At 40.9% G+C, this 21,618-nt stretch overlaps 1 protein-coding gene across 1 annotated transcript in view; it reads right to left on the bottom strand.

Annotated features, from left to right (window-relative positions):
- SLC22A5 (solute carrier family 22 member 5) overlaps positions 1 to 20,667 on the bottom strand; it is a 76,634-nt gene extending 55,967 nt beyond the window's left edge. Inside the window, exon 1 of the mRNA XM_043987500.1 lies at positions 18,920 to 20,667. Within this exon, the coding sequence (XP_043843435.1) occupies positions 18,920 to 19,312 (393 nt within the window). The 5' untranslated portion in view covers positions 19,313 to 20,667. The remainder of the gene's footprint in view (positions 1 to 18,919) is intronic.
- Between the last annotated feature and the right edge of the window lie 951 nt (positions 20,668 to 21,618).

Genomic DNA, 21,618 nt, shown 5'->3' with positions numbered 1-21,618 from the left:
TTGGATCATTACCTTGCTGAAAATAACCACGTGCTTCCCAACAGATCATCTTACACTAATGCTGTTATTTTGTATACAGTACATTTCTCTCTGCTTCAGTTCATGTGGGTCTTTCCAGGTTTTTCTGATAGCATCCTGTTCATCATAATTTTTATATAGTACCTTGAACTTGACAGAAAATTTTCTTCACAATAGCCCAGCAGAGTAGGTACCATAGGTTTTGACATTGTAGTCAATCATCATAACTATTTCCCTCCATTCCATTCCCTTCCAATGATATTTATTCCATTGTCTATCTTATTTTGCCCTAATCCTCCTCAAAAGTATTTTGCTTCTGAGTGCCCCATCCCCCGCACTACCTTCCCTTCATTCACCCTTCCCTCCTTATCCTCTTCCCTTCCTACTTTCCTGTAGGGTTAATTAGATTACTCTTCCCTATTGGAAGTATGTGTTATTTCCTTCTTGAGCCCACTCTGATGAGATTATGGCCTTTGAGCTAATTCTGTTTTCTAAATTTTTCTTCCTCCCTCCCTCCTCAACTCTCTCTATGAAATCAAGCAATTCAATATATGTCATACATGTTGTGTTATTCCGAATATCTTCACCTTCCTCTAAAGTGTTTTGCTTTTTACAGCTCCCTCCCCCAAACTTCCCTTTCCTCCTTCCTCTCTTCTCCCCACCCTCTCATCTCCTTCTCCTCCCACTTTTCCTCAGGGCAAAAATATATTACTATACCTATTTAAGCATGTATGTTATTCCCTCTTTGAGCCAATTCTGATGATAGTGAAGTTCACCCACTCCCCCCTCTTCCCCAGGCTTTTTTCTTGTTTCCTCCATGCGAGCTATCTCTCCCCATTCCACCTCTCCCCTCCCTGCTTCCCCAGTCTATTCCTCCTACCCCTCCCCCCTATTTTAAAGAAGTCATCATGGGTTAGCTGGGTGGCACAGTGGACAAAGCACCAGCCCTGGGCCCAGGAAGCCCAGAGCCCAAATCCAGCCCCAGACACCAGACAACCCACCCTGTTTGCTCCAGAAAGAACAAGGATACACAAAAAATAAATGCTTTACAAATACCATCCCTTTGTATTTATTTCAGATCTGTGTTCTCTGTGTATTCCTTGCTGAAAAAGTTCTTATGAGTTAGAAGTATTATTTTTTCATGTATGACTGTAAACAGTTTAACCTTTTAATGTCCCTTGTGATTTCTTTTTCCTTTTTACCTTTTTATGATTCTCTAGGGTCTTATATTTGAAAGTCAAATTTTCTATGAAAAACATCACAAATGCCTCAAGTCCTCTTTTTCATTGAAGTCCCATTTTTTCCTCTGGAATATTATATACAGTTTTGCTGGGTACGTGATTTTTAGCTGTAGTCCCAGTTCCTTTGCCCTCTGGAATATCATATTCCATGCCCTCCGGTCCTTTAATATAGAAGCTACTAGATCTTGCTTTATCCTTATTGGAGCTCCACAGTATTTTTTTTTTAAATTTTTTTTTAGTGAGGCAATTGGGGTTAAATGACTTGCCCAGGGTCACACAGCTAGTAAGTGTTAAGTGTCTGAGGCCGGATTTGAACTCAGATACTCCTGACTCCAGGGCCAGTGCTCTATCCACTGTGCCATCTAGCTGCCCCAGAGCTCCCCAGTATTTGAATTCCTTTTTTCTAGCTGCTTGCAATATTTTCTCCTTGACCTGGGAGTTCTGGAATTTGGCTATAATATTCCTGGAGGTTTTCCTTTTGGGATCTCTTTCAGGAGGTGATTGGTGCATTCTTTCAATTTCTATTTTAGCTTCTGCTTCTAGAATATCAGGGCAATTTTCCCTCACAATCTCTTAGAGGATGGTGTCTAAGTTCTTGTTTTTGTCATGGTTTTCAGGTAGTCCAATGATTTTCAAATTATCTCTCCTAGGGCAGCTAGCTAGATGGCATAGTGGATAGAGCACTGGCCCTGGATTCAGGAGTACTTGAGTTCAAATCCGGCCTCAGACACTTAACAATTACTAGCTGTGTGACCCTGGGCAAGTCACTTAACCCCAATTGCCTCACCAAAAAAAAAAATCTCTCTCCTAGATTTATTTTCCAGGTCAGCTGTTTTTTCCAAGGAGATATTTCACATTGCTCTCTATTTTTTCATTCAATTGGATTTGCTTTACTGTGTCTTGGTTTCTCATAAGGTCACTAGCTTCCATTTGTTCAATCCTAATTCTTAGGCAATAATTTTCATCAGACAGTTTTTTAATCTCCTTTTCCATTTGGCTTTTCAAATTGTTGACTTTTTTCTCATGACTCTCCTGCATTGCTCTCATTTCTCTTTCCATTCTTTCCTCCCTCTCTCTACATCTTCCTTCTATCTCTCCTACTTTCTCTTCAAAGTCCCTTTTGGGAGCTTCCATGGCCTGAGACCAGTTCATATTTTTCTTGGAAGCTTTGGATGTGGGGGCCCTGTGGTTGATTTCCTCATCTGAGGCTGCACCTTGATCTTCCTTGTCACTGAAAAAGCTTTCTATAGTTCTGAACTTTCTTTGCCTGCTCATCTTTTACTTTATTTTAATCTCTCCACTGTGTGTGTGTGTGTGTGTGGGGCTGCTTCTTGACTCTACTCCTTTTCCAGCTTCAGAGGGTCTCAGGTGTTTTGGTTTGAGGGAGGGCATGTTTTGCCCTGGCCTGACCTGTTCTCTGATCTGAAGATAACCTCAAGCATACTTACTAAACAACCAACCAACAAAGCTTTCTGTGGTGTGGTTCTTAATTTCGGGATGAGCCTGTGCCCCTCCCCCACCTGAGCCTCCCACTGCTCAGGATTTCTTCCTGGTCCCCTACTGGGGTGGGACAGCCAAATTCTTTCCCCATTCCTGCTGGTCCCCCTTCAGTTTCCCCTCACCCCCCTTCCAGCTGATCAGCCCCCTCACCCAACCACACACTCTGTTCTAGAAGAAGCTGGTATTGTAGCTGATCCAGAGGCTCTGGGGTAAATTCCTCTGGGAGTGTGTCTGGTGTGTCTGTCAGTGTGATTGCGGGGTTAAACTTTACTTGTGGTCCAGCACGACCACCTGAAATCTATCTATAGCTGGAGAATCATCTCAGCCTGTATTTTTGTGTGTTTTTCTGCTCCAAGGGTACTTTTATTGCTGTTTTTGGGGTGATTGTATCAGGAGCTCTGTGCTTTTAATGTCTTTCCTCTGCCATCTTGGCTCCCTGAGTAACTTATTCTTGGTTGCAAACACAGCTTCTTTGCTCTTTGAAATATAATGTTCCATGCCCTTCAGTCTTTTAATGTAGATGCTGCTAAACCTTGTATTATCCTGCCTGTAGCTCCACAGTATTTACTTTTTTTTCTAGTTGCTTGTAGTATTTTTTCCTTAACTTGGGCGCTTCAAAACTTAGCTATAAGTTCCCTCCTGTAAGTTTTCATCTTTAGGTGATGATTAGTGGATTTTTTGCAATTTTTATTTTACCCTCTAGTTCTAAAATTTCAGGGCAACTTTCCTTAAGAATTTCTTTAAGTATGGTGTTGACTCTTTTTTTGATCATAACTTTTAGGTAGTCCAACAATTCTTACTTATATTGTCTCTCCTTGATCTCTTCTCCAGATCAGTTGTTCTTCTAATGAGATTCTTCGCATTCTTTTTAATTTTTTTCATTCTTTTGATTTTGTTTTATTATTTCTTGATGTCTTATGAAGTCATTAGCTTCCTCTTGTACAATTCTAATTTTTTAAGGAGTTATTTTCTTCTGTAAGTTTTTAAATCTCTTTTCCCAATTGGTTGACTTTCTTTTTCATAATTTTCTTGATTTTCTTACATTGCTCATATTTTCCCCCCACCTAATTTTTCCTCAACCTGTCTTATTTGATTTTTTAAGTCCTTTTTAAGGTCTTCCAAAAACTCATTTTTGGGCTTATGACCATTTCATTTTTTTTCTTTGAAGTAGCAGTAGATGCTTTTCTCAGGCTCCTGATTTTTTTGTGCTATTGTTTACTGAGCTCTCTCTGGAGGCCTGGCCTCAGGTACTCCTCTCTACCCTAGAGCCATGACCAGGGCCCCCAGCAATGCTGTCACCACAGATGCTTTACTCCCTGCAGTCCCTCCCATGGCTATAAACTTCAGTTCACCCTTCTACCCTAGAACCAAAGCCAGAGACTCCAATTTCCTACAAGTGACCACAGCCAGCAGCCCCCCTGCTGCCCTTCTGTAACTGCATTCACTGGTGTATACTTATTCCTCCTCCTTACCCATAGCTACAGACTGGGACTGTCTGGTCTGCACACATGGATCAGTAAGACTAGCAAGTTTTTTCTGGTCAGTGATTCCTTTTTAACATCTTTTTTGCAGGGCAGCTAGGTGGCACAGTGGATAGAGCAATGGCCCTGGATTCAGGAGGACCTGAGTTCAAATCCAGCCTCAGACACATAACACTTACTAGGTGTGTGAACCTGGGCAAGTCACTTAACCCCAATTGCCTCACAAAAAAAAATCTTTTTGCCTGATCTTCTAATATTATTAGATTTCTTTTTCCTCTTATAATAATGTCATTTTAAATGCATTTAATCCCCTATTATTTGAGGACATATACATTTAATATTTGTTTTTCTAAAAAATAATTTACTTTTAAACATGATTTAATCCTTGCCACTCCTTTAAGCTTTCTAATTACATAAAATCCAATGTCATTACTAATCTTCTTGTCTTTCTTGAGCTAGCAGTACATGTTATATTTTTGTCCAGCATATAAGTTTGAAGATGTCTGAATCTTTTAGCATTATATGTATTTCTTTGGGGGGGTAATTAATAATCAGTTTATTAATTAGGCTAGCAAATAATAAATTAATGGTCAGTGGTCTCTCTCTAGGCAACCAAAGAATATATGTATTTCTTATAAGCAACATATTGTTTTTATTTTTTAAAATTCAATTTTATTTTACTTTTAGTTCCAAAATTTCTGTTTCCATCCTCTCCCTGTCCCACCTATTAAGAAGGCAAGAAAAACAAAACCCATTACAAATATGTATTGTCACACAAAAAAATTTTCATATTAGTCAGGTTCCCCCCCAGAAAAGCAAGAAAGAGGAAAAAATATGCTTTAATTTGTATTTGGAGTCCATTAGTTCTCTATCTAAAGGTAGACAGTATTTTGCATCATGAGTCCTTTCAATTGTGATTGGTTGTTGTGTTGACTGGCGTGATTAAGCCTTTCACAGCTAATTATCTTTACAATATTGCTATTACTGTATAAATTGTTCCCCTGGTTCTGCTTACTTCACTTTGCATCAGTTCATACAAGTCTTCCCAAGCTCTTCTGAAATTATACCCTTCATAATTTCTTATAGCACAATAGCATTCCATTGTATTTATATGTAGAACTTGTTCAGCCATTCCCTAATTGATAAGCATCCCTTTAGTTTCCAATTCTTTGCCACTACAAAAAGAGCACTATACATATTTTTGTACATATGGATCCTTTTCCTCTTTCTTTAATCCCTTTGGGGTATAGATGTAGTACCAGTATTTCTGGGCCAAAGGGTTTATACAGTTTAATAGCTTTTAAGGTAAATTTCTTTCCAGAATGGTTGAACTAATTGTACCTATTTTCCCACATCCCTTCCAGCATTTGTCATTTTCCTTTGTTGTCATTATATCCAGTCTATGGGGTATGAGGTGATACCTCAGAGTTATTTTAATTTGCATTTCTCTGTTAGTGATTTAGAATATTTTTTCATATGGCTACTGATAGCTTAGATTTTTTTTCCTCAGAAAATTATTCATATCCTTTAACCATTAATCATTTGGAGAGTGGCTTTTAATCATAAATTGGACTCAGTTGCCTATATATTTTATTTTTTGGTTTTTTTTTGCGGGGCAATGGGGGTTAAGTGACTTGCCCAGGGTCACACAGCTAGTAAGTGTCAAGTGTCTGAGACTGGATTTGAACTCAGGTACTCCTGAATCCAGGACCGGTATCTTTATCCACTGCACCACCTAGCCGCCCCCTTTTTTTTTGTTTTTGCCTATATATTTTAGAAATGAGACCTTTATCAGAGAAATTTCCTGCAAAGATTCTCCCCCCTATTGCGTTTCCTACTTTTCATCTAATTTTAGCTGCATTGATATTGTTTGTGCAAAAACCTTTTGCATTTTATGCAATCTAAAATTTTCTGTTTTACCTCCTGTTATCCTGTCACTTGTTTGATCATGAGCTCTTTCCCTATCCATAGATCTGACAGGTCATTTTTTCTATATTCTATGAATTTGCTAATGATGTCAAATAGTGACTTCCTGCTCCAACAGTTGGGATTTTGGGGTTTATCAACTCTAGGTTACTGTGTTGAATTACTTTTGAATATTATGTACCTAATCAGTTCCAACGATTAACCACTCTATTTTTACCAAATTGTTTTGTTTTTTTTTTGCAGGGCAATTGGGGTTAAGTGACTTGCCCAGGGTCACACAGCTAGTAAGTGTTAAGTGTCTGAGGCCAGATTTGAACTCAGGTACTCCTGAATCCAGGGCCGGTGCTCCATCCACTGCGCCATCTAGCTGCCCCCCAAATTGTTTTGAAGAGTATTTCTTTGTAGTATAGTTTGAGATTTGGTACTGCTAGGCCCCCCTCCCTTTGCATGTTATTGTTTTTCACTGATATTCTTGACCTTTTGTTTTTTCAGATGAATTATTTTTTCTAGCTCTATGAAATAAGCATGACACTGAATAAGTAAGTTAATTTAGGTAGTTTATTTGCCTTTATAGGGTTGTGGAAGTAAACTTTCATTTGAGTTTTGCTTTTTTAATCTAATTGATAACTTTTTATTTTTAATGGAGGCATTTAGCCTATTCATATTTAGTGTTATAAATGCGAGGATTGATTTGCTTTGTAATTTTGAGTATAACCTTTTTAATTCTTCTAATTCTAAGTATATTGAAAGTTGAATTGAACTGAATCAAACTATCTTAGATTAATATTATTAATAATGTATATTTACCTCAAGTTTGATTCCCCTTTATTAAAGATTGAAGGTTTGCTTTTAGGTTATCTATATAACAAATTTTTATTTATTCTTCTGAAATATAACACACAAAAATGATAGAATCTTATAGTTGAAAGGGTCTTTTTGGACTATCAAGTCTAACCTGTACCTGACTAAGAATCTCCTATATAACATCCCTAACATATGGTCATCCAATCCTCACTGGAAGACCTTAAGTGAGGGAGAGACTATAACATCTTTTAAGACAGCTCACTCTACTTAAAAAAACTAATTTTCTTGTTTTACGTAATTGCACATGTATAACCTATATCTGATTGCTTACCATTTCAGGGATGGGAGAGAGAGAGAGAGATGGAATTTGGAACTCAAAATTTTAAATAAAAATAGTTGTAGGCATTAAAAAATTTAATTTCACATTCATTAAAAAATTTATTTGAGTTCCAAATGAGTGCATTCCACGTTGGGATAGCTTTTGTTTAATGATTTACTTTTTTCTCTTATTCCTTTTTCAAAAACAAACTACATTAAAACATTAAGATGAAACACTTAACTTAAAACATCTTAGTACTTCTTTCCATAACTTGTGTCTCACATAAAATTGAACAGGCTTTGGAAACCTTTTAGATAATCCAGAACTTAGAGTTGCTGCTTCACCTTTGACTGTGAGCTTCTTTTAAAGAGTGGGCTTTTTGTCAACAAATTATTTGGAAGCTTGTTGTTAAGTGTTTCTTCTGCAGATGTTTAAAAGTTGCTGGGAAGGTGATCTATAGGATCACAGAATTTATAGCTTGAAAAACTCAGCAATAATTTTGTTTTAATCCTTTCATTTGCAGAGTTGAAGAAACAGGTCCACAGAGGTTAAAAAACTTTCCAAGATCACAGCCACAGAATGGGGATTCAAAGTCAGGTCTTCTGACACCAAATCCGTTGCTCTTCCCATTACACCATACTGCCTGAGACCCATCCCCACACCTTTCAATTTTGTGTATACTTTGGTTTATTTGCCATCTTGTTTTTACCATTTCTTTTGGGTAGGTTGGCCTTAGTATACTTGGTATCTTTTCATATGTCAATTCATGCTTGAGGCTTAAAGGATCTTTTCCTTAATATCAAGACTTCTAGAATATAAGGACCATGTACCTTGAGTTCAATCTATTTTTGCTTATCTTTATTGTGGATTCTTTCTGACTAAAGATATTTCTTCTTTGTTCTAGTTAACTGTCCTCAACTACTTCTTTTTAAAGATAGTGTCAGGGCAGCTAGGTGGCACAGTGGATAAAGTACCGGTCCTGGATTCAGGAGGACCTGAGTTCAAATGTGGCCTCAGACACTTGATACTTACTAGCTGTGTGACCCTGGGCAAGTCACTTAACCCTCACTGCCCTGCAAAAAGGGGGGAAAAAAGATAGTGCCCTAGCTTTTCCCCTTCTTGGTAATCTTTGGGTTTGACTTTTTTAATCCTATTTTTAAAGGCTGGTCATTATTTATCTTTATTAATTACCTTTGAATTCTGGAGTTTCTTTCCTCATCCCCAATTTGTTTATGCCATCAGTTGTTTTCTGCCTCACAGCATAAATTCTGCTTTTAACTGCATTCAGGGACATTTTTTATTTCCTCCATGTCACTTGCCAATCTTATAAATTCTTTTTTTGTCTCTAGTGTTTCAGGTGAAGAATCCATGTCATTCTTCAATTCTTTCAGTATAACTTATCCATTCTATTTCATCTTCCCAAATTTTCTCCTGTTCACTTCTTGGCTCTCTCCTCTCTGATCATGGTTTCCTCGGGAGCTAAATCTCAACACTATCTATCAGCCTCTTTCCACATGAGGCAATTCACTGGCATGCTAGCCTAAGTATCTACCCCAAATGACTTTTTGGTGGACAGAACTGGCCCCAGCAGGATGCTGAGCACTTTCTCTCAGTCTTAGTGGAGTGTCCTGTGCTGCACCCAGCCTTTCCCCCTCCCCCTCTAACACACACATTGTATCCTGTCTGGCTCCTTCTGTTCCTTAGGTCTACAGCCCTGTAGAGCTACCACACTGGTGCTACTGGATTGATTTTTATAGTTTGGGTCTCTGTGGCTCTGAGAGGAAGGGGTGGGGTGGGATGTGGTATTGAGCTCAATTTCCAGCCCAAACACTGTTCCATCCCTCCCCCCTTTTGCAGCACTGGCTATTTGGCTTCAGGGAACTTCCCTAGAGTGCTACAGAGGCAAGCTGTCCTGGCTAGAATGGACTTCCACAACCTGGAGCTGGAATCTCCATGGAACTGGAATGGAGCTGGAGTCTACACAGCACTGGAAAGAAAGACAGGAGATGTGGGTGTAAAGTTGGGCTTTGTTTTGAGCTCATGTGGGTCAGCTGGTATAGCCTCATTGCCCAACATGGGCCAGTCTAGATGTCACTTCATGGGTTTTATTTCCTTCTTTTGGATTCAGTGTCCTAAATTACAAAGACGGTTGAAAGTTCTTTTTTTAATCTGTTGTTTCATAATTTCTATTCTGGAGAGGTTTCTGTTTCTCTAATGGAGAAGCAGAAAATAATTAGTCTTCCATTTTGTTTATAATGTGAGCTCTCTTATTTTTCTTGTTGATATTTCTAGTTTTATTTCTTCCTGGTTTTCCTAAAGTTGCTATTATAGAGATTAATGGAAGCTGATACTCCAAATGATTCTCATCCTCTTATCTCCCTGAAGTTTCCAAATGGGTCTTTTCTTAAATGCCCCATCTAAGGTAATGGAGTGCCATTATAAAATTGTATTTAAAAAACATACAGAGGGGCAGCTAGGTGGCACAGTGGAAAGAGCATTGGCCCTGGAGTCAGGAGGACCTGAGTTCAAATGTGACCTCAGACACCTAACACTTACAAGCTGTGTGACCCTGGGCAAGTCACTTAGCCCCAATTGCCTCACCAAAAAAACCCAAACAAACAAAAAACCATACAGACTTCACACAAACATAGTTCATTTATTTTTATTAAATTTTTTTCCTTTGGTGAGGCAATTGGGGTTAAGTGACTTGCCCAGGGTCACACAGCTAGTAAGTGTCAAGTGTCTGAAGCTGGATTTGAACTCAGGTCCTCCTGAATCCAGGGCCCGTGCTCTACTGCGCCACCTAGATGCCCCTCATTTATTGTTTTTGAACATACAATACTCATGTAGTTCATTCAGGCCCATGTTCTCATCAATACAAGGTAACCAGAAGGAGAAATCGTGAGTTTACCTTGTGTTTTGAATGTCTGGTATAGGTGGGAGGGAAAGGGAAGGAAATTAACATTTATATAGTGCCTTCAATAAGAGAAGCACTAAGTGCTTTGAAAATATCTCATTTGATCCTCATAAAAACCCTGTGAGGTAGATGCTGTTATTTTACAGTTGAGGAAACTGAGGCAAAAAGATTAAGAGACTTGTCCACCCTCTAGGCACAGCTAGTGAGTGTCTGAGGTCACTTTTGAACTCAGGTCTTCTTGACTCCAAGTCTGATGCTTGATCCAATGGGTAACCTAGCAATCTCAAAAGGGTAAAACTCTTTATCTCCCTTCCATGCCACTCTCTATGTCCAAATACCCCTTCCACCACTGCAAGAGCATTCCCACAAAGGGTTCAAGAACTGCCAACTTCCCTACTCTTATTCCTACTGTCATCCAAGTGGATTTGAATTTCCATCACCCTGTGTGGAAACCCTAGATCTGACTTAGAGACAAAGGAAGAACTGGACCGGCTCCCAGCCTAGTTGTCTGGTGAATATTAAAGTATTTGTGGCTTAGAGTCATTTCTTATAAGAGGATTTGATTATTACTGGTTTGGGGCCTTTGAAAAAAGGTCCATAGGCATGCATGCATATTAATTAGTTGCCAAGTAACAAAGATAATTGGCATTTTCATCATTTATAAAGGAAGATTGTGAGGCATTGATGGATGAAAGAGGAGAATGAGAAGGAAGGAGGTGCCAGGGAGGAAAAAGAAAGAAGTGAAGTCAAGAGGACAAAACTTGTACTCAGTAAAAACTGTGCACTCTATTTTACCCCAGTCCCAGACCTCAGTTTACTTATTCTGCCTTTGGATTCAGTACCTGGGCTATGATCAGCATGACCAGGAAAGATACTTGGACTGAATAATGTCTATCTCGACTCCATCTCCAGTATACCTTTTAAAGGCTGAGAGGCCAGGACCAAGACCCAAAGGCCTTGACATTGGGCCTTGACAGATGGAGGCTCCGCTCTCAGTTCTCTAGCTATCTCCCCAGGGATAGGCAGAAACAAAATATTTTTGTTATATATTTCTACTTTTGTGCCTTGGCCCAAGTAGAAAATGAACTTGTTAAGGCATGGCTAATTTAGGCAAATAAACTGTTTCAGGATACGACAATACTCCAAGCCTCTCTACCCCACATTTTGGGATGTTTAGAGAAAAAAACCATCCTGTGTGAGGGGCACAATGAAATCCTACAGAATGGGTATAATTTAGCAACCACTAAAACTATGATATCTTTGGCAAGAAGGGAATTCCCAAAATACAAATGTACCATCCAATGAGATTTATATTGTCTTAAAAGGCATATGCTGACATATATGGAGCATCATAGGATTTTTGAGTTGGGTGATATGTTGACTTTCCAGTTCTGTTTTGTGCTCAGGCTTGCTTCATTGGTATTTTTCTCTAACCCTAAAATAAATCAACTCTGTCCTGCTACTCCAAGTGCTAAGAGGCAAGAGCACAAGAAGCCTAAGCCTGGGATGTATCCTGGCACTAACAATGGACCTGGGCCAAACTCACACTTCAAAGAGGCCATTTGCTGCCTGCATATAGTAGGCAAAGGAGCAAGTGTATAAGATGGGACAAGTCATTAATCCATCTTTATTAGGAACTACTGGTTCCATGCCATTGTTCTCTATTGTCCCACTAGATTTGGAAAGTCACCTCCCTATCTGTGCATTACTTTGTATAAAATCATGGACACGTCAGAGGGCATCTATGCAAATTACTGTAGGGGTCCACTCAAGAGATTTGTGCATTACAGTTAGACTGCCTTTGTGACAATGGCACAGATTTATTATTATCAGCAAGTTAACAAAAGTCTCCTGACTCCTAGTTTAGGCTTCTTTATCCCATATATGTTCTAATGAATCTGAATTCACACCTGACAAATGCACCAGGGTCACTATACATCCACACAGAGTAGGGGCAGCCTGATGTAATGGAAAGAATGCTAGATTTATAGACCAAAGACATGAGTTAAAGGTCCAGCTCTGCTCCTTAGGACCTGTGTGACAAGTCCTTCTTCTCGCTGGGCCTCAGTTTCCTCATCTATAGAATGAGTAGATTAGACGAAGGTTCCTTTCAGCCCTATATCCGTGGTTCTTGATCTGCAGTCTCTAGGACCCATCCTTTGTGTTGCTCTTCATTCTCTTTCCATGTGCCATGTGTGGCCTAGCTTAGAGATGCTATAAGGCACAGGGATGCCTTAGAACAAAAGCCTTTCCTATGTGTAATACTAACTTGTCCTTACTGCATTGAGCCCACAGCCCTGTCCAAATCAATAGCATGTGCTAAGCCCAACACTCCTCTAGCCACAATCTATCTACCTTTACTTGCCTAAATACTACAAAAGGCAGGAGGAATTCACTTTCCTTAGGCCCATCAATCAGATCCTTAAATCATAATAGAGCAGGAAGGGTCCCCAGAGGGAACTGGGGCACAGTGTTGGAACTAGAATGGATCTGTTCATGTGGTTCAATGAGAGGCACCCTTTCATAGGACAGGGACCTTTTTTATGCACTTAAAATAGAACTCTTTGAAAAGTTGTTTTTTATATATGTATTTTTAGTGGTACCAGAGAGATTTTATACTGACCTCATCTGTACTATTTTATATTTAGATAAATCATATTAGTAGTAAAAACAAATAATCATTGTCTCTAGAAGACCCTTGTCTTCTGCCATTAATGTAAATAGTAAAATGAGCTTAAATATTAATTTTTACCTTGGAAAGTAGACTAGGCTAGGCCTTACAGGAATTAGGCACTAGATAGGACAAAACTACGGTAGTGATAAAGGGAAATATGGCAGCAGCAAGGTTGGGGGCAGGGGAGGTGGGAATGGGAAATGGACTAAAGACAAGTGGAAAGAAAGAAGGCTCAGGTTGGGGCACACTTCAAGGGAGGAGAGAAAAGGAGTATGAATGCTCTGTTCATCTCTAAAGCTAATGATTTACTAATGTTTGCCCATTAATGAGATGATTCAACACTCAGACATTCATGTTAATTCATTTTGGCTAAATGATGATAGGCATACATAATAACTCAGTGGTAAGCCACTAAATACCCAATCTAGTTCAGCTCTTGCATTTTACAGATGGGAAAACTGAGGTGGAGAGAGGAGATGTGACTCATCCATAATCTCATAGAGAATTAATGGTAGAGCCAAACCTTAGAACCTGGATCTCCTAAACCTTGGGTCAGTATTTTTTCACTACTTGGGATCAAATAACATGATATTGAATTGTTTTGGAGATCACGCTCCTTCATTTGGGATTCAGCCCTTCAGAGCTGGCCTCAATTTACTTGAATCTCCTCCAGGACTCCCCTTTACATATTGCTTCTTTCAGGTAGTCTGCCTTACTTATCACTGGACAGATCCTGTCCCCTCTTAACTCCTATGCCTTTATCTACACCTTCTTTTCTGTTTGTAATGACTTTCTCTGTCATCCTTTAACTGTCAAAATCCTCTGACTTTTCCAAGTCCTTCTCAGATGCCAGATGTACTTGAGAGGGCAGCAAGTCTTCAGTTCTTCCGCTGTGAACTCTTTTAACACTTTACTATCACTTTTTTTTTTCAAGAGACCTGCGATTTCATTATTCTTGGGAACTCTTGGTGAGGAACTTTTTCTAATAATTCAGGTGGGAGCCTTTTCTGTATCTTCTGGTCTTAGAGGGTTGTCTAGAACACTGAGGAGCTGTGCAGGGTCACACAGCCAGAATACCGTAGAGGTGGGTCCAGGTCCTGCTGACTCCAAGGACTCTGTCTACTATCACTCTGATTTTATTTTACTCAACATGATACTTATATTTTAGGTTTATCTCCTACCCCAGCCCTGATAGAAGTGTCATGGGGTGCAGAGCACCCCAGAATTTCTCTGGGGCACACCAAGGAATCTTCTCCTTGAGAAACTAAACCAGAGGACAGATAACGCCTAGAGAGATAAGCTGAACCAAATCGGACTGAGCTAGCTTGGGATTCCTACCCTCCATTCTGGTCTCCCTTACCCTGGGGAGATAAGTTTGGGTGTGGCTGCGGCCTTTGTGTCCTGAAGAGGGATCCGTAGCCACCCCTCACCCAATTCCTCTAGTCACTACCAGTGGGGGATGGTCCTCCACTCCTCACCCAATTCCCCCAGCTACCACCAGTGGGGGATGGTCCTCTCTCACTAAAGGAACTTTTCACGGGCAGATGGGCCACCCTCATCAGTCCCCTATAAAAGTACCTTCCAGTCTCCTGTTCCAGGAGATTTGGTACCTCTGAGCCATGTGCTTTATGCCAAATCTCCCCATGAAAAGTCCAAGGATTTCTCTCATGGTTTCCCTCCCCCCACCCTTCCCTTCCCTTGGCCCTAAATAAACTATCACCTTGTTCTAACTAAGTTTTGTGTGCAAGAGGGTGTAATTCTTTAAAGAGGAATTCCTAAGAACCCCAACCCCAACCCGTACCCCATTTCCCACCATATCAGAAGGCAAGCTCCTTGAGGACAGGGCCTCACTTATTTTCATTTTAAAAAATCCCTAATAATACCTGGAACATGGCATTTGCTCAATCAGGATGTACTGAAGGATTATTTTCATTCTCCAGCTGGGAAAACTGAGTTTAGCAAACTTGGTCAAAGCAATATATTAGTCAAATGATATATGTATAGCCCTCAGCAAACCATAAAACACTATACAAATTCCAGAATTTTCCAGGCTTTCAAGTGCTATATAAATGTCAATTATCACTATCACCTACATTTTCGGACATCAGTGGCCATAATCTCACAAACATCTGGTAATGATTGCAGGCTCTGAGGTCTGTTTTGTTCTGGTGCTCCCCGATCCCTTCCTCATGTGAATGGAAAAGGGAGATGATCACAGAAAGAAAAGGGAAGGCAGCTGTAGGCCAATCCTCAAACAAAACCATAACTTCTTTAAATATATATATATATATATATATATATATATATATATATATAGAGAGAGAGAGAGAGAGAGAGAGAGAGAGAGAGAGAGAGAGAGAGAGAGAGAGAGAGAGAGAACTGCAAAATTTACAGAGAACTGATTCCCCACCCAGTCCCCTCTTTCCCAGGCAAGTGAATTGCCTGGGGCTGACTGTCTTTGTCATTTCCAGACTCTTGATGGACCTTCCCCCAAGCAACTTATCCCCTCCCAATGTTCCCCACCTTACTCTCTGGACTTTAAGTTATTATGTAAAAAGGGTCCACGTACATTAAGTAGTTTCTATTCAGAGTCATTAACGCCTATACTTAACTTAGGAACAGTTCTATTATTTCTTTGGTCAAAGGTTCATGTACATTAATTAGCTATATGTCACTCTGGAGCAATCCTTTGGTTCCCTTTTTGTTCTGTTACCCCATTAAAAACCCTGTCCTCTGTTCCCATCTTTGGGTATTCCTAGCTTCCGAGCTTTGTGATACCATGAGCCCCCTCTGCCCCAATTAAAGACCTTATTTCTCCTATATTGTTTCCTTAATTTCCAGGTTAACTATATATATATATATATATATATATATATATATTTTGCGGGGCAATGGGGGTTAAGTGACTTGCCCAGGGTCACACAGCTAGTAAATGCCAAGTGTCTGAGGCTGGATTTGAACTCAGGTCCTCCTGTGCTTTATCCACTGCACCACCTAGCTGCATAACTTCTGATGAAGGTACAGTTTATCTTAAGCCAAGAGCTTGGAAAGAAAATGGGTCGGAAAAAATAAAGCATTATTAGTTGGATTAGGGACAAGTTGCCCAATAGTGACAGTTCCTCAAAGTGAACAAAGAAATACAAGAAGCCTAGGACTAGAGGTCCTCAAGCAAACTTAGGTAGGGCTAGACTTGCTTCCTAGCTAACTTATGACAGCCTGAAAGTAGGGGAAAGGGCACACAGCTCTTGCGCCATTCCTAAGGAAGCACAAATCACTTGTGTGTAAAAAGGTGAGGCTAGAAGCATGCTGCTGCTAATTACTCTACCATTGACTGAATGACAACAACCTACCAAACCAGCATCCGTAAGCCTAGTAAAGTCTCCGAGCCCTTAGGGAAGCACAACAAAGCAGAAATGAGTGAAGCAAAATGAGGAGAAAGGTATTTTTAAAAGATGGGAAAAAATGCAAAATGCCTTGTATGGTGAAAGAAGCTAAAAAGCATCAGAGTAAGAGAGAGAGAATTCCAGATCAAGGAAGGGAGAGATAGGGTTATCCAGTCTAATCTTCCTACCTAGGGAAGTTTAAGTCGCTAAGTAGGGTATCTACAGTAACTACTTATAATGGTAAGCACAAAGCCTTAGCACCTAGTAAGCACCAAATTCCGGTTGACAAAAGACAACTCTTTCCACTTATAAACAGCTCCAAACCCTACTTTTAAAAGAACCTTTCAGTTCAGTTTTATGGTCCCCAGGCTGGTTTTTAAAGTTTGTTGTTATTCTCAAGGAGGATTACAATAAATTCCATTAAAGAACTGAAACTCCTAGGGTTCAAAATCTCTGGTAAAGAGACACCTGTCAGATCTACCATTCACCAATAAAAACAAAAACCTTTTCCATTCTTTTGTCAAATTGTAAAAGTACCATTCAGTTAAAAGCAAAATGGGGCCATTCCATACTTTTAAGATTTCAAGTACTCTCCTCAGACTTCAGTGAGATAATGATTATCCCTATTTTTACAGATGAGTAAACTGAGGCTAGAAAGGTTAAGTAACTGGTCTATTGTCTGCCATTCTTTCCACTGAACCATTTTGCCTTTACTACTAGGGAGAGGGAAACCACACACCAACTTTACTGTTAAGTACAGCTGGGTGGGAGACAAAGACATATAATTTCATAACAACCCTGAAAGCAGACATGGAGAAAGTAAGTTACACTGTATTCCTATAAAGAGAAAGATAACAAATCCACAGTAGGAATAACCAGCCCTTCCCTGTCTCCAAGTTAAAGTCTGATTAGTCATCAGTAAGCAGAGTCAATTCAGGAAGAAGAAAAAACAGTTGTAGGCCACAGCCCTGAAATCTCCCAGGCTCCACAGAATGGGGGCCTTACTATTCCATGTATTTCTTTGGGTCTTATGATGCTCACAATCCTTCTAGCCCCTTTGTTTTCTCATGTACTAAAGTTGGGATGGGTGTTTATGCACGCATGACTCAAATTTTCAAACCACTAATGTAGCAAAATTCTGAACACACCTTCTCGAGATTCAAAACCAAGGTTTCTTGATTCCAATTTCTAATGGTCTTTCCATCATACTATCCTACTCCTATGCAGGATTTAAAACTGGAAGGTTTTAAAAAATAATAATAATTTGCTCATAACACCCTCCTTTATAAAAAGAGAGAGAGATGGAAACAGGTTCTAAGAAATCAAGGGACTTGCCCAAGGTGACATGGGTAGTAAGTAGCAAAGCCAGGATTTAAACACAGGTCCTCTGTCTCCAAATCCAATGTTCTTTCCACTGGACCACCCTCTTAAAACAAAGGCTAAAACTGGAAGACACCTTCGAGGTCACCTAGTCTAACCCCAGAACTTTCTCCATTTTCCATTTGCCCTCTGTGAACATTGATTGATATATTAATTTGAATGAAGAATAAAACTAAACTTTTCCACCATCATATGAACAACTGCCAAAGTCTACCGCATTTTCTCAGTTGAGACCCATGAAACCATCTTCAACTTGAAACATGCAAAAACTTCATTTATACATACCATCTAGGTAGTTTGGGAACCAAGAATGGATTATTAGGAGCAGATTGATTTGTTTTCATTTAAAATGTGGTTATTAGTTGCAAGTAAACAGAAACATGCCATGGCTTCCCATCCCATTTATGTAAAGTTCTTCGATAAAAATGCAGTCAATCTCTTAAACCAAATGACATGGGAAAAAAATTGTTCTGGGGAGATGAGGGTGCCTCTGTATGTTAGAGAGGAGGAGCACTTTGCTAAAGACATGCTTTTTCTTTTCACGTTATCAGCAAGTTACTGAAAATTTACCATGTCTTGACATCTTATAAGAGGAAAGGTTAGTGACACAAGACACCTTTTTATATCTGACTCTGCTACTATGTAACCATGAACAAGTTATTTCCTCTCTATAAGCCTCAGTGTCCCCATCTGCAAAATGAGAAACACGTTTAAGATATCTCTTAGCATCACAACATTTATTCTAGCAATCTAAGAGTCCTTTTAGTTCTAACCTTCTAGGAATGTTCTATTCCTTCCTGATATAAAGTAAGCCAGTGTAGAGCAGGGGATAGGTGGCTATCTGGGCTGCCTCTTTTCTAAGGAACGAAAGAATCCAAAGCAGAAAAAGTCTGTGATGTTATTTAATTCTGTATATTTTTTTTGAGACTCCGCTTTAAGTGTGTGTGGAAAAGTGCACTGTGGGAGAGGCTGAAAGTCATAAAGCTTTCAAGAGTCATCAGTGAAGACGCCCTAAGCAAGCAGGTGGCAGTGAAAAGTTAGAGGTTGTACTTCTTGTGGACTCATCTCCTTCAATGATGCTTTATTACAGGCAAAGGGGCAGGGGCTGGATGAATGATGGTCACTAACAAAAAGCACTACCTGCACGTCGGCGCGAGGACGGTTAAAGGAAGCACGCCTGTCTACCCTATAGACACTTGCAAGGGGCTGCCCCACGCCCGGCATTGTCCCCAGCGCCCCGCGTGGCCCCGGCCCCAGCCCCAGCCTGGGTACTCACCTCGGTGACGATGGTGGACAGGTACGTGTCCTGGCTGTACTCCCAGCCATCCAGACAGGGCTCCAGCGCCACCTGACTCAGATTCACGTCCCTCCCGGGCACCAGTCCCTGGGCCGAGAAATTGGTCAGCGCCGCGAGCTGGTAGCGCCGGCACTTTCCGGGCACCTCGCGGCCATCCTGCAGCTGCAGCGGGATACTGTGGTTGCGCCACTCGCTGCTCAGGTTCGCCGAGGCGGGCACCAGGCAGTGGTGCTCGGGGACCCCTGCCAGGAACACCACGGAGATGCCATTGAAGCCGTTGGGGATGATGCTGGCGCTGAGCAGGAAGAAGATGAGGCGCTGGAAGGGTCCCCACTCGCCCAGGAAGGCTGTCACCTCGTCGTAGTCCCGCATGTCGCGGGCGGCGCCGGGGCGAATGAAGGCGGCCCCGGGCAGAGAGGGGACGCGCGAGCCGAGGAGCCGCCTGAGGGCGCGTGCGCGGAGGGCGGGAGGGCGGCCGGGCTCACTCCGCGACCCGATAGACTAAGCGCCCCGGGCCCGACTCGCACCGGCCTTAACTAGCAGGGGAGGGGAAAGCAGGGCAGAACGGAGGAGGAGCGGGGCGCCGAGGCCGGGGGCGGGCCGGGGGCGGGGCCACTAACCGTTGGCTTCCTTCAGCCGCGATCAAGGCCGGGGCTTCCAGCTCCTTGGCTCGGGATCTTCTGGATCCTGCTGTTCCCAAGGCACTTTCCCCGCCCCTCCCCGGAGCACTGAAGCCTTTCTCCTAAGGCCCAGGCGAGCGGTGCGCAGAGGCCTCCGGCGGGGCCTCCTTGTCCAAGTCTAGGGCGAGCCCCTGCAGAACAGTGGCTGCGATTGGCTGGTCCTAGAAAGGGTAGGGGGAAAGCGCGGGCCTCGTGGTGCTCCCAGTCTGAGGGGAAGGTCCAGTTAAAGGGACAACCTGCAGGCGTCTGCTGTCTAAAGGGAAGATTTTCTGAAACCCTTTGGAGAGAAGGGGCTTTTTGAGCGTGGCTCAGAACTATAAGAGTGCTGTCAGGTTCACTTGCAACGTTAGTTTTGTTGAACTTTTCCTTTTTTTCCCTTTTCCCTTCTTTCTTTTTTCTTTGTAGCAAGGGATGGCTTGCCGGGTAGTTAGAGGATACAGTTTACGGAAATGGAGGTGATGTAAAAATAAGTGTAAATAAAATCAAGAAAGAAAATAAACTCAGAAACTTCCCTCTCTTGAATACAGTATTCAGCACTGGCCCTCGGATGTTCAGCCCTTAGTCACTGAATGGGCGTTGCCTTAGACAAACTCAGGGCTGGGAAAGACCTTAATTTTAAAAGGCCAAGGTCATCCGCTGCATCCTGGTCCATCTCTTGCCACTGGACTTTGGTGACTTCAGGAGAGAGCGAGGTTGTGACGACTTTGCGAAACTCTGCCTCTCTTAAATCCAATTAATGCCCAAGAGAAGACATCACCCTCTTGACGTCATTGGTTCCCTTCCAGAAGGAAGGGCAAACAACTGCCCGGGCAGATGTTCCAGTGTATTTGCTCAGGTGATTGGGGCTAGGAAGATGAAGAATTTTAAAGCAGCCCTTAGTTTCTTCAAAGGAAAGTTGTAAACTTGCATGAAATAATGAAGCAGAACCAAGAGATCTTAGTGTACAGTAATAGCAATGTTTGAAGAACAAATGTCAACGACTAAGTTATTTTGAGTCTTATAAATACTCAAATCATCTACAAAGGACCTATGAAGAAATATGCTATCCACCTCCAGAGAAAGAACTGATAAATAGAAGCATGTGTACTAAGGTTTTACACACATGAACACACACACACATCTGTGTAATGGGTGGCCTTCTCTAGTACAGGATGGGAAGAAAAAAATTAAAAGTACATAACAGAGAACAAAAGAAAACTCAGGAAGCACAGAAAAGCTGGGTAGCTTTAAAAATGATGTGTAGTATTTATTACATAGTTTTTAAAAAGTAACTGAAATGGAGATTTATGGTTTCATATTGAATCCTCTTTTTGTGTGTACATGAAATGGGTTTTGGTTTTGGTTTTGATTTTGGTCTTTTAGTATTTAAGTTCAAAAGGAATAAAAGAAAATGCTAAAAGAAAAAAGGAAAGTTGTAAATGAAGATCCTTCTTAAATTACCATTCACTCACCCTAGGAAAGGAGGAGTGGCACTTGAAAGCCTTAATAATCTTGAAATTATTTATATTTGGTTTTGAAATGAGAGCTGTTTAGGCAAATCTGACTATTGTGTTTCCTGAGCTGCAGGAACTTCATTAACAGGCCTAGAACCCACTATTAGGGGAAAACAACCTAAGTTGAAAGTTACACATTTTTCATATCTGTCAGTGATGAAGATCAGATAGGAATTAAAATGTAAAGTTCAACAACTTAAACTATTAAATAACATAAAACCACTTTTTGGCTATGATCCTGCTGACCTGGTAATAGAAAAAGCACCCTGTCATTTGGATGCAATCGTAGTCAATAAGGAATATATTTTAGTTTTGACACCAAACCACAAAGATAAATCTCTTAGCATCACAATAATTATTCTAGCAATTTGGGCACAAGGAAATGTAGCCAGTCCCATAAAATGTGGGAAGTTACAAAGAAGTAAAGTTTCAGCTCACCCAGCAAATTGACAAAGATGACAAAAGACAGGAAGTCATTTTGGAAGGGATCTGGAAAAGTATTTGT

The sequence above is a fragment of the Dromiciops gliroides genome, chromosome 2, assembly GCF_019393635.1.
Source record: "Dromiciops gliroides isolate mDroGli1 chromosome 2, mDroGli1.pri, whole genome shotgun sequence".
Lineage (NCBI taxonomy): Eukaryota > Metazoa > Chordata > Mammalia > Microbiotheria > Microbiotheriidae > Dromiciops > Dromiciops gliroides.
Note: the sequence above shows the minus strand (reverse complement) of the source record. Positions and strands in the feature narration are given on the sequence as shown.